Source organism: Oncorhynchus keta, chromosome 13 (assembly GCF_023373465.1).
Source record: "Oncorhynchus keta strain PuntledgeMale-10-30-2019 chromosome 13, Oket_V2, whole genome shotgun sequence".
NCBI lineage: Eukaryota > Metazoa > Chordata > Actinopteri > Salmoniformes > Salmonidae > Oncorhynchus > Oncorhynchus keta.
The window spans coordinates 47784646-47810318 of record NC_068433.1 but is presented as its reverse complement, the minus strand read 5'-3'; the positions used below and the strand labels follow the sequence as shown (position 1 = coordinate 47810318).

General features: G+C 41.1%; 1 pseudogene and 3 gene segments (V, D, J or C); 1 reads left to right on the top strand and 3 right to left on the bottom strand.

Annotated features, from left to right (window-relative positions):
• The window catches only part of LOC127906872 (synaptotagmin-1-like), a 31278-nt pseudogene extending 28004 nt beyond the window's left edge, over nt 1-3274 (bottom strand).
• A 152-nt stretch (nt 3275-3426) lies between these two features.
• Nucleotides 3427-3976, bottom strand: LOC127906827 (Ig kappa chain V region 3381-like). The segment is given in 2 exon segments: nt 3427-3789; nt 3918-3976. Coding segments are annotated over 2 exon segments (411 nt in total).
• Nucleotides 3977-7623: 3647 nt separating this feature from the next.
• LOC118392583 (Ig kappa-b4 chain C region-like) lies at nt 7624-9278 on the top strand. The segment is given in 3 exon segments: nt 7624-7633; nt 8063-8122; nt 8690-9278. Coding segments are annotated over 3 exon segments (387 nt in total).
• An 11789-nt stretch (nt 9279-21067) lies between these two features.
• On the bottom strand, nt 21068-22098 carry LOC127906826 (immunoglobulin kappa variable 4-1-like). The segment is given in 2 exon segments: nt 21068-21423; nt 21551-22098. Coding segments are annotated over 2 exon segments (399 nt in total).
• Nucleotides 22099-25673: the final 3575 nt, after the last annotated feature.

Sequence of the window (25673 nt, the reverse complement as noted above, 5' to 3'; positions counted from 1 at the left end):
GGCACAGGTGCAAATAATAATGGGGATCAAGGGAAAAGAAAAGGTCAAAAGGCACAATGGGGGCATCTAGTGACCAAAAACCGGAACAACCCTGGCCAAATCCTGACAGCGCCAACCAAATGGAGGTATTTTGGATATAAAAATAATCTTTATGGAACAAAAGGAACATTTATTGTGTAACTGGGAGTCTCATGAGTGCAAACATCCGAAGATCATCAAAGGTGAGCGATTCATTTTATTGTGTTCCTGACTTTAGTGACCAATCTACTTTGCTGCTTGCTGTTTGTAATGTTTTGTCTGCTGAGAGAGATGTCCTTACATAAACGCTTGGTATGCTTTCGCCGAAAAGCTTTTTTGAAATCTGACATGCCAGGTCGCTTAACAACAATCTAAGCTGTGTTTTGCTATATTGCACTTGTGATTTCATGAAAATTAAATATTTTTAGTAATTTAATTTGAATTTGGCACTCTGCAATTCAGCGGATGTTGACGAAAATGATCCCGCTAACGGGATGGGTGCGTCAATAAGTTTTAAGCTGCAGCTGGCCCAGTACAGAGCGGCATGTTTTGCTCTTAATTGTAATCAGAGGGCTAATATTGATACTATACCTGCCAGTCTCTCTTGGCTAAGAGTTGAGGAGAGACTGACTGCATCACTTCTTCTTTGTATAAGGTTTCTTATACAAAGAAGAAGTGATGCAGTCAGTCTCTCCTCAACTCTTAATGTTGAAAATCCCAAATTGTTTGCACAGTCAAGGTACACACAGTTCTGAGACACACACTTACCCCACCACACATGCCACCAGGGGTCTTTTCATAGTCCCCAAATACAGAACAAATTCAAGAAAACATACAGTTTATATAGAGCCCTCATTGCATGGAACTTCCTTCCATCTCATATTGCTCAAATAAACAGCAAACCTGGTTTCAAAAAACAGATAAAGCAACACCTCACGGCACAACGCCTCTCCCCTATTTGACCCAGATAGTTTGTATGTATACATTGATATGTAGGCTACGTGTGCCTTTTTAAAAATGTATGTATTTCTGTCCTTGAGCTGTTCTTGTCTAATGATGTTCTGTATTATGTCATTCTGTATTATATTTCATGTTCTGTGTGGACCCCAGGAAGAATAGCTGCTGCTTTTGCAACAGCTAATGGGGATCCTCATCAAATACCAAAATACCAAATACCTGTTGTATTAAAATAGTTATTCGGTACTATCAGTCCCTATTGTATTATACTAGTACAGTACTTCAGTGCTATCAGTCCCTATTGTATTGTACTAGTGCTTCAGAATTATCAGTCCCTGTATTATACTAGTACTTCAGTACAATCATGGTAATATGGTGTATTGTCTTTGGCATCTTTATCAAATAACTCTCTGTAATTATTATTATGCAATTAAACTGATTAATCATGTAACTGTAATTAACTAGGAAGTCGGGGCACCAAGGAAAATATTCAGATTACAAAGTTATAATTTTCCTAATATAACTTTTCAGATATTTTCATATCTGATCAATAGTCTTCTGAATTAATTAATTAATTATGTTACCTCACGTTAGTCTCATTGCAAACGTCATAAATGGTTGGTTATCTTCACTATGAGTCATCCATACATAAATTGTCTTAAATCATTTATTTATTAACTAACTAAACAATCACAATAGTGCACACTCAAACCAACAAAGTAAATATGGTTACAAGAAATGATAGGAGAATGTGCCCTAGTGGGCTAAACCGGCTTGGCGGCTTGTTAGACAAAAGGGGAGTGGGGGTCAGATGAGAAGTCACTACAGAGTTAATAATTATAACAATTGAAATGCTAATCCTTTGCACATGAACGCTCACTCATTCGGGAACAATTGCAATCAATATATATATTTACGCTCAGTTTATCGTCTTGATCGCTGTTGAAAAGTTTGTTTATTTTGTAGAACTGTTCGTCTCTCTCTCTCTGCAGGGGTCAGAATGGATACTTCAGAGTAACATTCAGCAATGTTGTTATAGGATAGATGTTTTGGTGGTTGTCGGTCTTCCCGTTCAATGATACCGAATTCCTAGCTGCAGACTAGTAATTAATATCAAAGACTTGTTCTTACTCTGTCGGTATCGATAGTCTAAGAGTTTAACCACGTGGGATGGTTAAAAGATTCAGCAGTCTGGTCTCAAACCTTGGCCCTCTCGTTATCGAGGTAAGCTGGTCTGCAACCTTTGTCCTCTCGTAATGGAGAGAAACATGATCTGTTGAGAAATTCTCAAGGTGGGGTTTTATTCGGAATTGCAGAAAAGGGCCTGTCCCAGGATGCCCGACCCTAACTGGGCTCATGGGCGGTCCTCTGATTTAGTTAAACTCTAAAGGGAATTGGAGTTTCCTTCATTAAAAAGTCCAAAATCACATTACACAATTTTACAAACAGTATCATCCTAATTCATCTTATACAACAATTAGATGTAAAACCTCATATCTGAGGCTATTATATAAACAGCGTTATGGTAATGTGGCCACACCATCTCCCATGAGCCCCACAAAATTGCACCAAACGGAACAGTTTGTAGCTGGATTCTTCACTGATCTTTTATGATCTTTTATACCTTCTCCGGAACATAAATGTTGTTCTGTGAGGTGGAATGTTTTCGATCTGCTTGATTTATAGATTTATAAAGACAGTAATATAATGTTATTGAACATTTGATGCACATAATAATACAAGTATCACAGCTTCAACATGGTCATTGAGTCTTCTCTACCTCCAACCCCTTGAGGACAGAGTGAACATCTGGTGACTGTGCTGCTCTATTCTGGGACAAGCAGAACCACTCAGCCCTGTCCATGCCAGTTGAGCAGTTTCATTGCCTGAAATACCTTGAACTGAGTGAGATGTGAGGTAATGGACTTGTTTTAACCTCGATGGAGGATTAATAACAGATCAAATTGATATGAATGTAGATATGTCTAATGCCTGAACCCAGCATCATGTATCATTCACAGATCTAACAGTCAGTAACCTGCTCATCAAAATAGTTAATATAATGCTAGATGATCACATCAATATTTGGTTGTGAAGTGTATATAGGGATTTGATGTAATGGGGCTGATGCTGATGTAACATCACCTCACTTGAATATGGACTGGTATTGTATATAATTCATAGCATCAAAAAAAAGTTTATAGGTGCACTTTCAGGCGGTGACAAATATAATGAGTCACAACCATGACATTACGATGATGCTGATGATGGTGATGATGATGACGATGATGGAGAACATGTGTTTTGAATGATGCTTTCTAACCATATTCAAAGTTGACCTCCTCTACTGATCAATCTTCCATGTCACTGTCTCTTCCCCCTCAGCACCTGCAGTAGGTCCCAGCTGTATCAGTACAGTCACTGTACAGTCTGACTGAGGGAGGTTTTTGAATGGCTCTGTATCACTGTGTGAACACCCAGACACTGTTGGGGTAGTGGAAACTCTGACAGTAGTAATCTCCTGCATCTTCAGCCTGGACTCCACTGATGGTCAGAGTGAAGTCACTCCCAGATCCACTGCCACTGAATCTAGATGGAGTCCCAGACTGAAGGGTTTTAGCATAGTAAATGGGGAGTTTAGGAGCTCCTCCGGGTTTCTGGTGGTACCAGGCTAGGATGGGATTGGAGCCTCCTGCACCATTCATATTACTGCTGGTTTTGCAGTTCAGAGAGACTGCCTGTCCTGGGAGAACAGCTTCCACTGCAGGAGTCTGAGTCACAGTGACCCGTCCTCTGGATTCTGAAAAATAGAATAGAAACATTTATATGAATGAAATATTACATATATTAATGAACAGTTCTTAATAGAAATAGTATTAATGATCACATTTCTGTTGTGTAGATGTAATAATTTTTCAACAACAAAATTCAGAAAACGTTAAGCAAGTGTCCAGATGAAGATGGTGATACAAGTCATTGTTGATGTGGGTTCTGTTGTCATGAAGGACAGCTCTCAGTCATAAAGTGTTCAACTCACAGGGCTATAAACACTCCCAGAGCGCTGAGCATGTGCTTGCAAATGCAAAGTGTCCACTCTGTGCAAATATGCCTCCTGGAGTATGCCTCATTTGGTAATATATGGGATATACATTGAGTGTACAAGACATTAGGAATGCCTTCCTAATATTGAGTTCCACCCCCTTGGATTTAACAAGTGACATCAATACGGGATCATAGCATTCACCTGGATTCACCTGGTCAGTCTGTCATGGAAGTTTCCTAGTGTTTTGTCCACTCAGTGTATATCATTCATTGAGTGACTGTTTTCAGTTTAAGATGTTGGTTTGTCAAATAATAAAGGGAACAAACCTATGATACTCTCTAGACTGTAGTCCTCAACACTATCACTGGTCTAGTCCTCAACACTATCACTGGTGTAGTCCTAAACACTATTACTGGTATAGTCCTCAACACTATTACTGGTCTAGTCCTCAACACCATCACTGGTCTAGTCCTCAACACTATCCCTGGTGTAGTCCTCAACACTATCACTGGTGTAGTCCTAAACACTATTACTGGTATAGTCCTCAACACTATCACTGGTCTAGTCCCCAACATTATCACTGGTCTAGTCCTCAACACCATCACTGGTCTAGTCCTCAACACCATCACTGGTCTAGTCCTCAACACCATCACTGGTATAGTCCTCAACACTATCACTGGTCTAGTCCTCTACACCATCACTGGTGTAGTCCTCAACACCATCACTGGTCTAGTCCTCAACACTGTCACTGGTCGAGTCCTCAACACTATCACTGGTCTAGTCCTCAACACTATCACTGGTCTAGTCCTCAACACCATCACTGGTCTAGTCCTCAACACCATCACTGGTCTAGTCCTCAACACCATCACTGGTCTAGTCCTCAACACTATCACTGGTCTAGTCCTCAACACTATCACTGGTGTAGTCCTAAACACTATTACTGGTATAGTCCTCAACACTATTACTGGTCTAGTCCCCAACATTATCACTGGTCTAGTCCTCAACACCATCACTGGTCTAGTCCTCAACACCATCACTGGTCTAGTCCTCAACACCATCACTGGTATAGTCCTCAACACTATCACTGGTCTAGTCCTCTACACCATCACTGGTGTAGTCCTCAACACCATCACTGGTCTAGTCCTCAACACTGTCACTGGTCGAGTCCTCAACACTATCACTGGTCTAGTCCTCAACACCATCACTGTGTCTAGTCCTCAACACTATCACTGTGTCTAGTCCGCAACATTATTACTGGTCGAGTCCTCAACATTATCACTGGTCGAGTCCTCAACACTATCACTGGTCTAGTCCTCAACACCATCACTGTGTCTAGTCCTCAACACTATCACTGGTCTAGTCCTCAACACCATCACTGTGTCTAGTCCTGAACACTATCACTGTGTCTAGTCCTGAACACTATCCCTGTGTCTAGTCCTCAACACTATCACTGGTCTAGTCCTCAACATTATCACTGGTGTAGTCCTCAACGCTATCACTGGTCTAGTCCACAACACCATCACTGTGTCTAGTCCTCAACACTATCACTGGTCTAGTCCTCAACACCATCACTGTGTCTAGTCCTCAACACTATCACTGGTCTAGTCCTGAACACTATCACTGTGTCTAGTCCTGAACACTATCCCTGTGTCTAGTCCTCAACATTATCACTGGTGTAGTCCTCAACGCTATCACTGGTCTAGTCCACAACACTATCACTGTGTCTAGTCCTAAACCCGATCACTGTGTCTAGTCCTCAACATTATCACTGGTCTAGTCCTCAACGCTATCACTGGTACAGTCCCTAACACTATCACTGGTCTAGTCCCTAACACTATCACTGGTCTAGTCCTAAACCCGATCACTGTGTCTAGTCCTCAACATTATCACTGGTCTAGTCCTCAACACCATCACTGGTACAGTCCCTAACACTATCACTGGTCTAGTCCCTAACACTATCACTGGTCTAGTCCTCAACACTATCACTGGTCAAGTCCTCCCCCTGAGCACCTGCAGCTAAGACTGTCTGAGAGTTGTCTGAGTGGGGGGGGCGAAAGCTGAAAACTATCTGCTATTGGCAGAGAGATTTGGAACTCTCTTTGTTACTGGTCTATTAACCCATTTGCCACATGGTAACGTCCCCATGGAAAGCCGAAACTCCCTCCAATGAAAACCTGCTAATTAGAAGTACTGTATTTACAGTACATCACATTTTCAACCAGGAACTATCAGGAAATAACACTGATCCATTTTTTTCACACTTTTACAATGTTAGTTTAATCAGCTGTTGTTCAATATGATATAAAACACAGGAAAAAACAGAATTTTGACTGCACAGGGCCTTAAATGGATTACGGCTGGTTTTACAGAAGTGGAGAATAACTACAGTATGCGACCTGAAAGGACAGCTTTCCCTGCAGGAGTCTGAGTCACAGTGATCTGCCCTCTGGATACTGAGAAAAGAATAACACATCGTCAAGATCAGATTCCATTTCAGTTCAGTTTTCTGAAATATCAGATGCTTTAGAATTCAACAGCAACTTTACCTTGAAATCAAACGGCAAGTATCAAGATGAAGGAATCTACTCAATCTGTATCGCGGGAGTTCAGCATTACAGCGTGATTGACATTTATAAAGCACTGTTCTTGCATTAGCGGAGACTGCTTTCACCGTAAAAGCTGCATGTGGGGCTGCAGGTAGCCTAGTGGTTAATAGGTTGCTGGTTCAAGTCCCTGACTTGACTTGGTGAAAAATCTGTCACCAAGGCACTTCACTCTAATTCCTCCTGTAAGACCCTCTGGATGGGAGCCTCTGCTAAGTGAAGTAAATGTAATATGTTGGATCAATTGAAAATGATCTTCACATTTCTATCGTGCAATCTGTAATGCTTCAGCGATACAAATTGAACAGAGCCCGAAAATGATGATAAAAGTCATGGTTGTTGTGGGTTCTGTTGTCATGACGGACAGCTCTCAGTCATGACGTGTTAAACCCAAATGTTTATACACTCTAGCGGGCATATGCATATTCATGTTTTAAATCTATTTCAGTTTCCAAGTAGACTCCTAACATTAAAACTGTATTTTATCCTGCACATGTTAGCTTTTATAAGAACAAACATCATGCGTTTTACTCTAATATATTGTATATGACAACTTTTCTATTCCATCCATATCGTTGAAGTTCACAGCTAAAACCCGATTAAAATGTAAAGGCTTCAGCGATACAGATTGAATACAGCCCTAACTGTCAGTTCACTCATGCTTGGACTCTTACATAAGTTCCTCAAATCAGTTTGTGAACCTTTCTCAATTCCTCTGGTAGTGGTGTCTGTTCTCTCTGACTTTACAACCGTAGATATATCTGAGATAAACAGGGAATATACACAACATGAATCAATATTACTGCTGTTACTTTTTCTCCTGGACAAAATGGAGGAACACAAATGCTGGATTTAATGTTGAACACTGACTGTTCTGTTCCTAAGAGGAAATCTGATACACAGAAGAAATACTAATGACAAATATCTAAATATGAGATACAACTTATATTTTTTATTAATTGTATAAACAGCCCATATGAAGTGTTTATTTTACCTCGAAAGATGTTAAATGGTATTTGTGTTTAGTGTGATTCTGTATGAGGGATTTTCACTGTTACAGCTGAAGCATCACAGCACAGAGAGGTTTTTGTACCAGCAGTAATAGGGATTGTATCACTGTGGTGGACTTTTGGTAGCGGCACCAGACTAGATGTTGGAAGTAAGTAAAACAACACAATTAACCACTTTTTTCACTTTTTGATATCACTGTAATTTCTCTGTCAACTGTATGACTTTAAGTTGAGCAATGTTTTTGTTTGTTTTACACCTTTATATTTTATAATAATACTGTAGTGTTTTTCACTTAATCAAAAAACTTTTTCAAATTAAGAATATAACATTATATTTGACCAGTATTCATATGAGTTCATGAATTAAACCACAGTCTGAAATATGTAAGTATTCAGCTTTCCCAATGAGTGTTAGGTTTCTGTATGAGCAGTAATAGGGGTTGTATCACTGTGGCACACTTTTGGTAGCGGTACCAGACTTGATGTTGGAAGTAAGTTTCTTGATGTTTGTCTGATTCCATTTTTTTCCTTAAACTCTTTATTTTCTATTAAAACATTTCCATTTGAGATATTTTACTCTCCAAAAATATTGTTATATATTGATTTTGACTGAGTCTTCTTTCAACAGCTGATTTAATCAAAATGTTAAATTGTAGGCATTTATTATTTTATTTGTATGATTGCAGACTATATAACTTTTATTCTGTTTCGATAACTATAATATTTGTTTTTGTAGTCATCAGTACATTGTGTTCATGATAGTCACATTGGTAATGTGAACATAAAAGGTCTCTGTTATGTTCATATCCAACCTCTTTGATTCTGCAAAATACTACAAATATGAGTATTCTGATCAGATACGTTCCTAAAAATATATCTGTATGACAAAGTAATACTAAAGTTAAACACGTCATACTTGTATACTTTATACTTGTAATCTACTTTATATCTTTTGACTGTTTGTGTTTTCTTCACGTCATTTAGCAATCTAACTTCCATATTAAGTCATTTCCAAAGTACTGTGTTTTGATATAGATGATGTGTTGTGTTTCTTTCAGGTAACAGTTCCCCCACCCTCACCGTCCTGCCCCCCTCTAGTGAGGAGCTGTCCAGTACAACAACAGCCACACTGACGTGTCTGGCCAACAAGGGCTTCCCCTCAGACTGGACCATAAGATGGAAAGTGGACGGGACCAGCCAGAAGCAGGAGGCCAGTCCCAGGGTCCAGGAGAAGGACGGTCTGTATAGCTGGAGCAGCACCCTGACCCTCACTTACCAGGAGTGGACCAAGGCAGGAGAGGTGACCTGTGAAGCCCAGCAGAATTCCCAGACTCCAGTCACCAAGACCCTGAAGAGGGCTGACTGTTCTGGGTAGAACCCCTCAGTCACACACCCATGTGGAGAGAGGACGCTGGTTCCTCGGCTTTGACTTGCTTTGTTCTAAGATCAGTTGTTCTCTGATTTAGTGATCACTCTCGTGTAGACTAACAGGGAGCTTGGCTTGAGTGTATGTGTCAATCTATTCTGTAGAATGAGATTTTGTTCGTTTTAGATTTGATGTGATCTGCTTTTATTCACTATCATGTTCGCTTTGATTCTTCAATTATGTAATAATGGATTAAAATAAAGTTTTCTTTTTGGAATGCATATTTGTGTTGTTTCTATGAATGAACTTGATAATATATATATTTGTAATATTGTGGAAAATAAATGTAATCAGCTAGGCTGGTTAATGGTGTATTTGAAAACTGTCAGGCCTAAACCTTATCTTCGCGTAACATCATCATTGACCAGTAATTAATATCATCACAATATAATATGTTATGGTCTGTGCTTTGAAGCTAAAAACACTACTTCAAAATATAAAATAGAGAGATAGTCTTCTCTACCTCCAACACCCTGGGAACAGAGTGAAAATCTGGTGACAGTGCTGCTCTATTCTGGGACAAGCAGAACCACTGAGCCCTGTCTATGTAAATCTGTTTCACTCCCACTGCTACCAGTCTAGTTTCAGTTTCACTGCCTGAACTGGGTCAGATGTGAGTGGGTGGACTAGTTTTACTGCAACTTCTATGGTGGATTCAAGGAGGGGGACATTCTTACAATGAATAAACCCCCATGTAATAGATTACATATTAAATGGGTATTACTAAAGACAGACATTGACAGTTAGTGACATCAAATTCTTATTCATAATTGGTTACGGACGTCTGTGTATTGTCTGAGCTCAACATCTTTTTCCTGAAAGCAGAGGGAAAGTGTTAAACTCACAGGGTTATAAACCCTCCCAGAGCACTGAAGCATGTGCTGGCAATGCAAAGGGTTCTCTCTATGCAACCAGACTTTCAAATCAAATCAAATCAAATGTTATTTGTCACATACACATGGTTAGCAGATGTTAATGCGAGTGTAGCGAAATGCTTGTGCTTCTAGTTCCGACAATGCAGTAATAACCAACAAGTAATCTAGCTAACAATTCCAAAACTACTACCTTATAGACACAAGTATAAGGGGGATAAAGAATATGTACATAAAGATATATGAGTGAGTGATGGTACAGAGCGGCTTAGGCAAGATACAGTAGATGGTATTGAGTGCAGTATATACATATGAGATGAGTATGTAAACAAAGTGGCATAGTTAAAGTGGCTAGTGATACATGTATTACATAAAGATGCAGTAGATGATATAGAGTACAGTATATACAGTGCCGTGCGAAAGTATTCGGCCCCCTTGAACTTTGCAACCTTTTGCCACATTTCAGGCTTCAAACATAAAGATATAAAACTCTATTTTTTTGTGAAGAATCAACAACAAGTGGGACACAATCATGAAGTGGAACGACATTTATTGGATATTTCAAACTTTTTTAACAAATCAAAAACTGAAAAATTGGGCGTGCAAAATTATTCAGCCCCCTTAAGTTAATACCTTGTAGCGTCACCTTTTGCTGCGATTACAGCTGTAAGTCGCTTGGGGTATGTCTCTATCAGTTTTGCACATCGAGAGACTGACATTTTTTCCCATTCCTCCTTGCAAAACAGCTTGAGCTCAGTGAGGTTGGATGGAGAGCATTTGTGAACAGCAGTTTTCAGTTCTTTCCACAGATTCTCGATTGGATTCAGGTCTGGACTTTGACTTGGCCATTCTAACACCTGGATATGCTTATTTTTTAACCATTCCATTGTAGATTTTGCTTTATGTTTTGGATCATTGTCTTGTTGGAAGACAAATCTCCGTCCCAGTGTCAGGTCTTTTGCAGACTCCATCAGGTTTTCTTCCAGAATGGTCCTGTATTTGGCTCCATCCATCTTCCCATCAATTTTAACCATCTTCCCTGTCCCTGCTGAAGAAAAGCAGGCCAAAACCATGATGCTGCCACCACCATGTTTGACAGTGGGGATGGTGTGTTCAGGGTGATGAGCTGTGTTGCTTTTACGCCAAACATAATGTTTTGCATTGTTGCCAAAAAGTTCAATTTTGGTTTCATCTGACCAGAGCACCTTCTTCCACATGTTTGGTGTATCTCCCAGGTGGCTTGTGGCAAACTTTAAACAACACTTGTTATGGATATCTTTAAGAAATGGCTTTCTTCTTGCCACTCTTCCATAAAGGCCAGATTTGTGCAATATACGACTGATTGTTGTCCTATGGACAGAGTCTCCCACCTCAGCTGTAGATCTCTGCAGTTCATCCAGAGTGATCATGGGCCTCTTGGCTGCATCTCTGATCAGTCTTCTCCTTGTATGAGCTGAAAGTTTAGAGGGACGGCCAGGTCTTGGTAGATTTGCAGTGGTCTGATACTCCTTCCATGTCAATATTATCGCTTGCACAGTGCTCCTTGGGATGTTTAAAGCTTGGGAAATCTTTTTGTATCCAAATCCGGCTTTAAACTTCTTCACAACAGTATCTCGGACCTGCCTGGTGTGTTCCTTGTTCTTCATGATGCTCTCTGCGCTTTTAACGGACCTCTGAGACTATCACAGTGCAGGTGCATTTATACGGAGAATTGATTACACACAGGTGGATTGTATTTATCATCATTAGTCATTTAGGTCAACATTGGATCATTCAGAGATCCTCACTGAACTTCTGGAGAGAGTTTGCTGCACTGAAAGTAAAGGGGCTGAATAATTTTGCACGCCCAATTTTTCAGTTTTTGATTTGTTAAAAAAGTTTGAAATATCCAATAAATGTTGTTCCACTTCATGATTGTGTCCCACTTGTTGTTGATTCTTCACAAAATATACAGTGCCTTGCGAAAGTATTCGGCCCCCTTGAACTTTGCGACCTTTTGCCACATTTCAGGCAAAAATAGAGTTTTATATCTTTATGTTTGAAGCCTGAAATGTGGCAAAAGGTCGCAAAGTTCAAGGGGGCCGAATACTTTCGCAAGGCACTGTATTTAGTTTCTGTCACACCCTGATCCGTTTCACCTGTCTTCATTATTGTCTCCACCCCCTCCAGGTGTCGATGGTTTTCCCCAGTGTATTCATTGTAACGGGGCGCATACTGGCAGCAGAGAAGTCAGGCGCAGGAGAGCAAAAACTGATTTACAACGGTGTTGTTTAATAAACATAACAAACCACAGCAAACAGAACAATCAAATCAATGGGTCAAACAAAACCCGGTATCCACCAGCATAACGTACACAAGCACTACAAGAAACAATTCCGGACAAGGACATGGGGGAAACACAGGGTTAAATACACAACATGTAATTGATGGAATTGAAACCAGTTGTGAGGGAAGACAAGACAAAACCAATGGAAAATGAAAGGTTGATCAGCGATGGCTAAAAGGCTGGTGATGTTGACCGCCGAACGCCGCCTGAACCAGGAGAGGGACGACTTCGGCGGAAATCGTGACATTATTCTTGTGTTTCCTGTCTCTCTGTGCCAGTTCGTCTTGTATCTTTCCAAGTCAACCAGCGTTTTTCCCATTCTCCTGCTTTTTGCATTCTCCTTTTTCTAGTCCTCCCGGTTTTGACCCTTGTCTGCTTCTGGACCCGCCTCTTTGACCATTCTACCTGCCTTGACCACGAGCCTGTCTGCCACTCTGTACCTTCTGGACTGATCTGGTTTTGACCTTTTCGCCTGTCCACAACCATTCTCTTGCCTACCCCTTTGGATTAATAAACATTGTAAGACTCCAACCATCTGCCTCCTGTGTCTGCATTTGGGTCTCGCCTTGTGCCGTGATAGTTTCTTGACACAAAAACAAGCCAGTTGATCAGAATATATCATGGGTTATCAGAAATTGATGTCTGTCTGCCATGGCCTGAGAGATCTCAGTGAAAATGTGTCTGTTTTTGGTGCAGCCCTTCAGATCCTCCTGGACCTCGTCACTCCCCCAGATACTGAGGAGGACCTGGGTCTCACTGTCGCTCCAGGAGAACTTGGAGCCATCAGTTAAAGGACGGCTAGCTGAAGACAAAGACACCCAATGAACACATTGTTTACAATGGGAAGGGGGTTAGATTAGTTGAAATAAGACAACTCATAGAACATTTGGTCAACCTCTAGTGTAGGCTCCCAGATAGCAGCTTCCTCATTGTCTAACGAATCTTCAGCCAAACTGTTGACGTTGAGCTCCCTTGAGAAATTCTCTTCCATCTGGTCATAGAACTTATTCCCTTCTGAGGAAATACTGTTAGACATACTGTTCAGAGGGAATTTCAGTTGGACAGTTGGACAACAGCGATGTCACGCCCTGGCCATAGAGAGGCTTTTTATTCTCTATTTTGGTTAGGCCAGGGTGTGACTAGGATGGGCATTCTATGTTCTTTTTTCTATGTTTTTGTATTTCTTTGTTTTTGGCCCGGTATGGTTCTCAATCAGGGACAGCTGTCTGTCGTTGTCTCTGATTGAGAACCATACTTAGGTAGCTCTTGCCCACATGGGTTTTGTGGGTAGTTGTTTTCTGTTTTGTGTCTGCATCAGACAGAACTGTTTCGGTTTCATTTCGTTCTCTTGTTGTTTGATGCGGGTGTTGCACTGCTCAGCCGTCCTTATGAACCCCTGGGCCCTCATAACTCCATGACATGTACTCAAACACATGTCTGTTTTTCAAGCAGCCGCGGAGGGAGAGTATATTAGGTGGCTACTAAGTACATTTTTAGGAGATTTATTATGACTAGGGTGCTGATTTGACCTGACAAGGACAAACAACTGTTGGAACTGACACAGGAAAAATACAGGGCCCTAATTACATTAGACTTCGAGGGTAAAGATTATGAGGCACCATACATGTTTCCTGATCTGCTTCCTCAGTGGGATCTGGATTAAAGTCACACATTAAACTTCTTATGGCTGCAATCCTGTTAATGGGATCGATATGACAACAGCTAGTGAAAGTGCAGGGCGCCAAATTCAAAACAGAAATCTCATAATTAAAATTCCTCAAACATACATGTATTTTATACCATTTTAAAGGCAATCTGGTTGATAATCCCACCACAGTGTTCAGATTTCAAACAGGCTTTACAGCGAAAGCACCAGAAACGATTGTTAGGTCACCACCAACTCACAGAAAAACAGCCATTTTTCCAGCCAAAGAGAGGAGTCACAAAAAGCAGAAATAGAGATAAAATAACCATGCAATAATCTGAGACGGTGCTCAGAAAACAAATAAATGTAACGGCTTTCTTCCGTCGAAAGAGAGTCGGACCAAAATGCAGCGTGGTGGTTACTCATGTTCTTTAATGAAAAGGAAGGATACATGAAATAACTATAAATATATACGAAACAACAAACGGAACGTGAAAACCTATACAGCCTGCCTGGTGAACAACTAACACAGAGACAGGAACAATCACCCACAAAATACACAGTGAAACCCAGGCTACCTAAATATGGTTCCCAATCAGAGACAACGAGAATCACCTGACTCTGATTGAGAACCGCCTCAGGCAGCCAAGCCTATGCTAGACACCCCTACTCAGCCGCAATCCCAATACCTACTAAACCCCAATACAAAAACACACCACAAAATAAACCCATGTCACACCCTGGCCTGACCAAATAAATAACGAAACCCAAAATATTAAGACCAAGGCGTGACAATAAAATTATCTGCCATGGAGTCAACAGAAATCAGAAATAACATTATAAATATTCCCTTACCTTTGATGATCTTCATCAGAATGCACTCCCAGGAATCCTAGTTCCACAATAAATGCTTGATTTGTTCGATAATGTCCAATATTTATGTCCAAGTAGCTACTTTTGTTAGGGCTTATTGAATTCACAGTGGGATATGGATGAAGTTACACTTTCTAGGGCTTCCACTAGATGTCAACCATCTTTTGAAACTTGAATGAGGCTTCTACTGTTTTGAAAATAACAATGTGAAATACCGAAACAAACGAAACAGTCCTGTGTGGCATTAACACAGAAAATAATCACCCACGAAACACAATAGAAAACAGGCTACCTAAATATGGTTCTCAATCAGGGATAACAATTGACAGCTGCCTCTGATTGAGAACCATACCAGGCCAAACACAGAAATAGCTAATCATAGAAAAACTAACATAGACAACCCACCCAACTCACGCCCTGACCATACTAAAACAAAGACATAACAAAAGAACTAAGGTCAGAACGTGACATTGATTTGCAACACCTGTCAGGTGGATGGATTATCTTGGCAGAGGAAAAATCCTCACCAACAGGGATAAAAACAAATCTGTGCACAAAATTTGAGAGAAATAAGCCTTTTGTGCATGTTACTGTAATTTAATTATACCAATGTGTTTTCATTAATTGAATTCCCTTAATCTATTTTATGAGAATTTGTAAGATTCTTGTTTGCATAAAATAGACGGAGACCAGTCTTATCAAACATAGGTAACAGAATTTATTCTCGGAGCGCGCTGCCACGTTACCACGAGCAACAGTTTATATACAATAACATAACGTCATTTCATTGCTTCTAGAATGAATCCCCTCCTCCCGACCTAGAATCAAGTGAGGTTAAAAGTTAATTCTAACTCACTAACACACTCACAGGTCACACAACATAACTTAATAAACTTTTGACCCCTCAACATTATCGATCACCACTTAACTGACAGTACTAATTTACAGAAAAGGAGGAATGCACTCACTGTCTTATCTAAAACACCCCAGAGCTAGGTTTCGTCGGTTCAACTATAGGTTAACTACCTTATCTGTTTACTTAATCCACAACCCATTTCTTTCTTCCTAGTTGGAATGGTGTTCATTAACTGTAATTACTCCTTGTCTGTGTCACACAATCCCTTCTTATGAACTCATATTGTTAATCAGATATAATAAAACAGAGTATAAGTTTACTTAGTCACAGTTCTATTTAAAATGAAGATATTGTTTATTCATTTATTCATAATATTTCTAACAGTGCATGTGGAAAATTGCTGTTATGTCAGCTCATGAAACATGGGACCAACATTTAAAATGTTGCGTTTATATTTTTGTTCAGTGTATATACTGTATTCTAGTCAAGACCCATAGTATTCAACTGTTGATGTACATACAGTACAGTGTATTCGTAAAGTATGAACTTTTTCCACATTTTAACAGCCTCATTCTAAAATGATTCAATATTTTTTTCCCCTCATCAATCTGCACACAATACCTCATAATGACAAAGCGAAAACACATTTATATAAATGTTTGCACATTTATAAAAAACGAAAAGAGAAATACCGTATTTAGATAGGTATTCAGACCCCTCTAAATTGAGCTCAGGTGCATCCTGTTTCCATTGATCACACTTGAGATCTTTCTACAACTTGATCGGAGTCCACCTGTGATATAGTCAATTGATTGGACATGATTTGGAAAGGCACATACCTGTCTATATAAGGTCCCACAGTTGACAGTGCATGTCAGAGCAAAAAACAAGCCATGAGGTCAAATGAATTGTCTGTAGAATTCTGAGACAGAATTGTGTCTAGACACAGATCTGGGTAAAGGTACCAAAACATTTCTGCAGCATTGAAAGTCCCCAAGAACACAGTAGCCTCCATCATTCTTAAATGGAAGAAGTTTGGAACCACCGAGACTCTTCCTACAGCTGGCTGCTCGGCCAAACTGAGCAATTGTGGGAGAAGGGCCTTGGTCAAGGAAGTGACCAAGAACCCAATTGTCACTGACAGAGTTCCTCTGTGGAGATGGGAGAACCTTCCAGAAGGACAAGCATCTCTGCAGCACTTCACCAATCAGGCCTTTATGGTAGAGTGGTCAGATGGAAGCCACTCTTCCGTAAAAGCCGCAAGGCAGCTCGCTTGGAATTTGCCAAAAGGCACCTAAAAGACTTTAAGACTATGAGAAACAAGATTCTCTGATCTGATGAAACCAAGATTGAACTCCTTGGCCTGAATGCCAAGCGTCACGTCTGGAGGAAACCTGGCACCATCCCTACGGTAAAACATGGTGGTGGCAGCATCATGCTGTGGGGATATGTTTCAAAGGCAGGGACTGGGAGACTAGTCAGGAAAGATAAACGGACCAAAGTACAGAGATATCCTTGATGAAAACCTGCTCCAGAGCTCCCAGGACCTCATACTGGAGCAAAGGTTAACCTTCCAACAGGACAATGACCCTAAGCACACAGCAAAGACAATGCAGGAGTGGCTTCGGAAGAAAGTTTCTGAATGTCTTGGAGTAGCCCCGGCCAGAGCCCAGACTTGAAACCAAAAATCTCTGGAGAGACCTGAAAATAGCTGTGCAGCAACGCTCGCTATCCAACTTGACAGAGCTTGAGAGTATCTTCAGAAAAGAAAGGGAGAAACTTCCCAAATACAGGTGTGCCAAGCTTGTAGCATCATACCCAAGAAGACTCGATTTTGTAATCACTGCCAAAGGTGCTTCAACAAATTACTGAGTAAAGGGTCTGAATACTTACAGCACAAGTCAAAGGTTTGAATACAACTACTCATTCAAAGGATTTTCTTAATTTTTACTATTTTATGCATTTTAGAATAATAGTGAAGACATCAAAGCTATGAAATAACACATATGGAATCATGTAGTAACCAAAAAGGTGTTAAGAAAATCTAACTATTTTATATTTGAGATTCTTCAAAATAGCCACCATTTGCCTACATGACAGCTTTACACACTCTTAGCATTCTCTCAACCAGCTACATTGACTGGAATGCGGTTCAATTAACAAGTCCAATACAGCAAATGAAAGATACACATCTTGTTAATCTACCCATCGTGTCCGATTAAAAAAAATGCTTTACAGCGAAAGCACTACATATGATTATGTTAGGTCATAGCCAAGTCGAAAAAACACAGCCATTTTTCCAGCCAAAGATAGGTGTCACAAAATGCAGATATATAGATAAAATGAATCACTAACCTTTGATGATCTTCATCATATGACACTCATAGGACATCATGTTACACAATACATGTATGTTTTGGTCGATAATGTGCATATTTATATCCAAAACTCTGTTTACATTGGCGCCTTACGCGCAGTAATGTTTTGATTCCAAAACATCCAGTGATTTTGCAGAAACACTCATAATAAACATTGATAAAAGATACAAGTGTTATTCCCAGAATTAAAGAGACTTCTCCTTAATGCAACCGATGTCTGATTTTAAAAAAACTTTACTGAAAAAGCATAATTTGAGAACGGTGCTCAGAACGCAAAACAGCCAGAGGAATATCCGCCATTTTGGAGTCAACAAAGTTAGAAACAAGACCATAAATATTCACTTACCTTTGATGATCTTCATCAGAAGGCACTCCCAGGAATCCCAGTTCAACAATAAATGACTGATTTGTTCCATAAAGTCCGTCATTTATGTCCAAATAGCCACTTGTTAGCGTGTTCAGCCCAGTAATCCATTTTCATGGGGCGCAGGCATTTCATCCAGACAAAAACTCAAAAAGTTCCGTTACAGTCCTTTAGAAACATGTCAAACGATGTATTGAATCAATCATTAGGATGTTTTTAACATAAAACATCAATAATGTTCCAACCGGAGAATCCCTTTGTCTTCAGAAAAGCACTGGAACGAGAGGTAACTATGTCGGGAGCGTGCGTCATGAGACCGAGGCTCTCTGCCAGACCACTGACTCAAAGAGGTGTCATGTGCCCCTCCTTTATAGTAGAATCCTCAAACCAGTTTATAAGACAATTGACATCTAGTGGAAGCCCTTAGGAAGTGCAACCTCATCAATATCTCAATGTGTATTCGGTAGGCCAAGCTTTGAAAAACTACAAACCTCAGATGTCCCACTTCCTGGTTTGATTTTTCTCAGGTTTTCGCCTGCCATTTGAGTTATGTTATACTCACAGACATCATTCAAACAGTTTTAGAAACTTCAGAGTGTTTTCTATCCAATACTAATAATAATATGCATATATTGGCATCTGGGACAGAGTAGGAGGCAGTTCACTCTGGGCACGCTATTCATCCAAAAGTGAAAATGCTGCCCCCTATCCCAAAAAGGTTAAATATTATTTTGAGGTAATTTTGTCTTGTCTCAGAGTAGATTTGACAAAATTGATATTGAGATTTACACTGTGAATAGTAAATCTGATTATTAATGTCTTTGTAGTTTCGGGGGTAGTTTGCAAAACACATTAAGCCTAGTCCTGGACTAAAAAGCAAGCTCAATGAATAATCTTCATTGAAAGTTATTTTAGGACTAGTCTTCAACCCCATCCTAGTGTTTGGTTGTTGGTGGTGTGTTAAACTTTAGAGCATGAATGTAACATACTGATGTATTGTTTTGACAAAAAATATTTTCATAGTTTATTTTTGCCTTTATCTTTATAGATTGTGTTTTGTTGTCGGTTGTTCTCAGTACTGTAGCTAGTTGTTTATCCTTTGTGTATTGCCTCTCCTCTCCTCTATTAAATTGTAGAGTATATTATATAGGATTATACAGTAGTGCTGTGTGCTAAATTAACCATTTTGAGAGTAAGTTGTGCATGTCTTCTTGACTCAGAGTTTAAATAATTTGTTTTGATTGGGGAAAAAATACAGAAAGAGTTAATTTAATCATGATTCCAGTCTTCACTATCTCATGAATATGCAGCACATTTCATACTAATTTACATCAATCAGCTTCATTATTTCATTATTGTAGCATATAGCTACTCTCATCATTTCAAACAGAATTTAAAGTGCATCAGATCCAACAAATACTATGCAATCATTTCTACAACGGAATGATCCTGTTATACTATAGCACCAATACCAGTAAGAAAAATTTGATATTTGGTAATAAACCTCTAAAATCCACTCTCAGAACTCACACTGCTAAAGAGTTACTTTCCAAAACATATATATTTCAAATGTTTAATTGCTAATATGGTGACAGTGCTGCTCTATTCTGGGACAAGCAGAACCACCCAGCCCTGTCAGTTTCACTCTGTGTCACGCCCTGATCTGTTTCACCTGTCCTTGTGATTGTCTTCACCCCCTACTACAGGTGTCGCTTATTTTCCCCGGTGTATTTATCCCTGTGTTTCCTGTCTCTCTGTGCCAGTTCGTCTTGTATGTTAAAGTCAACCAGAGTGGTTCCCTGTGCTCATTCTTTTTCTATTCTCTTTTTGCTAGTCCTCCCGGTTTTGACCCGTGCCGGTTTCTGGACTCCGTACCTGCCTGCCTGACCATTCTGTCTGCCTGGACCTCGAACCTGCCTGCCACTCTGTACCTCCTGGACTCTGAACTGGTTTTGACCTTTTGCCTGTCCACGACCATTCTCTTGCCTACCCTTTTGGATTAGAATAAAAAATGACTCAAACCATCTGCCTCCCGTGTCTGCATCTGGGTCTCATCTTGTGCCCTTATAGTCTGACAGCTATCAGTCTAGCAGTTGAACAGTTTCACTGCCTGAAATACCATAGACTGGGCCAGATGTGAGGGAGTGGACAGGTTTAACCTCTATGGTTGATTCAGGGAGGTAGACATAACAGATATGCCACCATATAATTAATGACAATGCTAAAATGTAAATTATACTTTATGTAGATAGTGTCTCATGTTTGAATCCAGCATCATGTCTCATTCACAGATCTAACAGTCAGGAACCTGCATATTGAAAATAGTTCATAATAATCCTGTAAAATCAAATCCATTTAAATCAGACATTTGGGGACTTGTTTTGGGGGCTTAAGTGATTGTAACGTTGAAGCAATGTTGAGGTCATGACACCTTTTCTTTTACTTCTTATTTTGTATTTGGCAGGTATTGTGTTTTCAAAACCTCATAACTTTTAGATGATCTTTCAGGTCATAACAAATATAATGAGTCGCAACCATGATGATGATGATGATGATGTGGGAGAACATGTGATTTGAATTACGCTTTCTACCCTTATTCAATGTTTCCTCGCTGCTCAGTCTTCCATGTCACTGTCCCTTCCCCCTCAGCACCTGCAGTAAGACCCAGCTGTATCAGTACAGTCACTGTGCAGTCTGACTGAAGGAGGTTTTTGTACGACTCTGTATCACTGTGTGAACACATTACCACTGTGGTAACTCTGACAGTAGTAATCTCCTGCATCTTCAGTCTGGACTCCACTGATGGTCAGAGTGAAGTCACTCCCAGATCCACTGCCACTGAATCTAGATGGAATCCCAGACTGAAGGGTTTTAGCATAGTAAATAAGGAGTTTAGGAGCTCCTCCAGGTTTCTGTTGATACCAGTGCAAATAGTGTCCATTGCTGTTAATGTGTACAGCACTGCTGGTCTTACAGCTGAGACTGACTGAGTGACCCACTGAAACAGCTTTCACTGCAGGAGTCTGGGTCACTGTGACCTGGCCTCTGGACTCTGAAACAGATGGCATGTATAATTATCATTACATTATTTGTTCATATAGCATATTCACTAAAACAGTAATAAGGTTATATAGCCTAATAATGCAATGGTCCGGAAAATGTTGTGTGAAATATATTACCTTGGAGACAGAGGGCAAGTATCCAGATGAAGATGGTGATAAAAGTCATTGTTGATGTGGGTTCTGTTGTCATGAAGGACAGCTCTCAGTCATGAAGTGTTAAACTCACAGGGTTATAAATACTCCCAGAGCACTGAAGCATGTGCTGCCAATGCAAAGTGTCATCTATGCAAATCACCCTCCTGGAGCAAGGCACTAGACAGGACAAGAAATTATATGGTGTAACTTCTGGATCACAACATTCCAATTGAATGCTTTTAGCCCTTACCATTCAATATTACACAAAACACACACACTCATAATATTAATTCATATGGAACTTGTTTCAGATAACGTATGCCTCATTTGGTAACTTATGGGATGTACAATGAGTATACAAAACATTAGGAGCACCTTCCTAATATTGAGTTGCACCCACCCTTTTGCCCTCAGAACAGCCAACGTTTTTTTTCGGGGCATGGACTCTACAAGTTGTCGAAAGCGTTCCACAGGGTTGCTTGCCCATGTTGTCTCCAATGCTTCCCACAGTTGTGTCAAATTGGCTGGTAGTGGATCTCTACTCTGAATAGCTTGTTCCGTCTCATCCCACAGATGGTCATTTGGATTGAGATCTTGTGACTGGGCAGGACACAGCAGTCAGCTGAATTCACTGTCATGTTCGTACAGTTGAACCATTCCTGGACAATCCTAGCCTTGTGGCATGGGGCATTATCCTGCTGAAAAAAAAAACATTTGCAGATGGATGCACTGCTGCCATGAAGGCATGCATCTGATTGGTAATGATGTTCAGATATCCTGTGGCATCATGGAGGGACCCAATATGTGTTTTGAAAAACACCCCACACCATCACCAACAGCCTGTAATGTTGACACACGGTATGATGGATCCATGTGCTTGTGGTTTTCTCCATACCCTAGTCCTCCCATCAGCGTGAAACAGCAGGAACCAGGATTCATGAGACCAGGCAATGTTTTTCCAATTCTCCAGTGTCCAGTGTATTTGTTCCTTAGGCCACTGCAACCACAGTTTCTTGTTTTTGCTGAAAGAAGTGGAACTCTGTAAGGTTGTCGGCTGCCATATCCCATTCATGTCAAGGTAAGACGAGTTACATAATTTTTTTATGGGTCTTTGGGCACCAATGTTGTACTAGTCTGTCAGTTAACTAACTGTAGCCCGACTGTTGCTCTGCACAATTCGTGTCAGCCTCCTTGGTCGTCTTGCATCAATGACCCATTTTCAACCACTTGCCTGTCGTTGGCTGGATGTGCTTTGGGAGGTGGACCATTCTTGAAACACACAGGAAACTGTTGAGCATGAAAAACCCAGCAGCATTGCAGTTCTTGACACACTCAAACTGGTGTGCCTGGCCCCTAGCGCCATGCCCCATTCAAAGGCACTTTGAACGGGGCAATATTTGCTCTTACCCATTCTCCATCTGAATGGGACACATACACAATCCATGTTTCCATTGTCTCAAGGCTTAAACATCCTTTTATAACCTGTCTCCTCCCGTTCACTTACCCTAATTGATGTGGATTTAACAAGTGACATCAATAAGGGATCATTGCTTTCACCTGGATTGACCTGGTCAGTCTGTCATGGAAGGTTCCTAATGTTTAGTCCTCTCAGTGTATATCATTCATTGAGTGACTGTTTTCAGTTTAAGATGTTGGTTGGTCAAATAATAAAGGGAACAAACCTATGATACTCTCTAGACTGTAGTCCTCAACACTATCACTGGTCTAGTCCTCAACATTATCACTGGTCTAGTCCTCAACACCATCACTGGCCTAGTCCTCAACACCATCACTGGTCTAGTCCTCAACACCATCACTGGTCTAGTCCTCAACACTATCACTGGTCTAGTCCTCAACACTATCACTGGTCTAGTCCTCAACACTATCACTGGTCTAGTCCTCAACACTATCACTGTGTCTAGTCCTCAACACTATCACTGGTCTAGTCCTCAACACTATCACTGGTCTAGTCCTCAACACTATCACTGGTCTAGTCCTCAACACTATCACTGGTCTAGTCCTCAACACTATCACTGTGTCTAGTCCTCAACACTATCACAGGTCTAGTCCTCAACACTATCACAGGTCTAGTCCTCACACTATCACTGGTGTAGTCCTCAACACTATCACTGGTGTAGTCCTCAACACTATCACTGGTGTAGTCCTCAACACTATCACTGGTCTAGTCCTCAACACTACCACTGGTCTAGTCCTCAACAATATCACTGGTGTAGTCCTCAACACTATCACTGTGTCTAGTCCTCAACACTATCACTGGTCTAGTCCTCAACACTATCACAGGTCTAGTCCTCAACACTATCACTGGTCTAGTCCTCAACACTATCACTGGTCTATTCCTCACACTATCACTGGTCTAGTCCTCAACACTATCACTGGTGTAGTCCTCAACACCATCACTGGTCTAGTCCTCAACACCATCACTGGTCTAGTCCCTCAACACCATCACTGGTCTAGTCCTCAACACCATCACTGGTCTAGTCCTCAACACTATCACTGGTCTAGTCCTCAACACTATCACGGGTCTATTCCTGAACACTATCACTTTGTCTAGTCCTCAACAGTATCACTGGTCTAGTACTGAACACTATAACACTGTGTCTAGTCCTCAACACTATCACTGGTCTAGTCCCTAACACTATCACTGGCCTATTCCTAAACACTGTCACTGGTCTAGTCCTGAACACTTTCACTGTGTCTAGTCCTGAACAATATCACTGGTGTAGTCCTCAACACTATCACGGGCATAGTACTGAACACTATCACTGGTCTAGTCCTCAACACTATCACTGGTCTAGTCCTCAACACTATCACTGGTCTAGTCCTCAACACTGTCACTGGTCTAGTCCTCAACACTGTCACTGGTCTAGTCCTCAACACCATCACTGGCCTAGTCCTCAACACCATCACTGGTCTAGTCCTCAACACCATCACTGGTCTAGTCCTCAACATTATCACTGGTCTAGTCCTCAACACCATCACTGGCCTAGTCCTCAACACCATCACTGGTCTAGTCCTCAACACCATCACTGGTCTAGTCCTCAACACCATCACTGGTCTAGTCCAGAACACTATCACTGGTCTAGTCCTCAACACTATCACTGGTCTAGTCCTCACACTATCACTGGTCTAGTCCTCAACACTATCACTGGTGCAGTCCTCAACACTATCACTGGTGTAGTCCTCAACAATATCACTGGTGTAGTCCTCAACACTATCACTGGTGTAGTCCTCAACACTATTTACATTTACATTTAAGTCATTTAGCAGACGCTCTTATCCAGAGCGACTTACAAATTGGTGCATTCACCTTATGACATCCAGTGGAACAGCCACTTTACAATAGTGCATCTAAATCTTTTAAGGGGGGTGAGAAGGATTACTTTATCCTATCCTAGGTATTCCTTAAAGAGGTGGGGTTTCAGGTGTCTCCGGAAGGTGGTGATTGACTCCGCTGTCCTGGCGTCGTGAGGGAGTTTGTTCCACCATTGGGGAGCCAAAGCAGCGAACAGTTTTGACTGGGCTGAGCGGGAACTGTACTTCCTCAGTGGTAGGGAGGCGAGCAGGCCAGAGGTGGATGAACGCAGTGCCCTTGTTTGGGTGTAGGGCCTGATCAGAGCCTGGAGGTACTGAGGTGCCGTTCCCCTCACAGCTCCGTAGGCAAGCACCATGGTCTTGTAGCGGATGCGAGCTTCAACTGGAAGCCAGTGGAGAGAGCGGAGGAGCGGGGTGACGTGAGAGAACTTGGGAAGGTTGAACACCAGACGGGCTGCGGCGTTCTGGATGAGTTGTAGGGGTTTAATGGCACAGGCAGGGAGCCCAGCCAACAGCGAGTTGCAGTAATCCAGACGGGAGATGACAAGTGCCTGGATTAGGACCTGCGCCGCTTCCTGTGTGAGGCAGGGTCGTACTCTGCGGATGTTGTAGAGCATGAACCTAGAGGAACGGGCCACCGCCTTGATGTTAGTTGAGAACGACAGGGTGTTGTCCAGGATCACGCCAAGGTTCTTAGCGCTCTGGGAGGAGGACACAATGGAGTTGTCAACCGTGATGGCGAGATCATGGAACGGGCAGTCCTTCCCCGGAA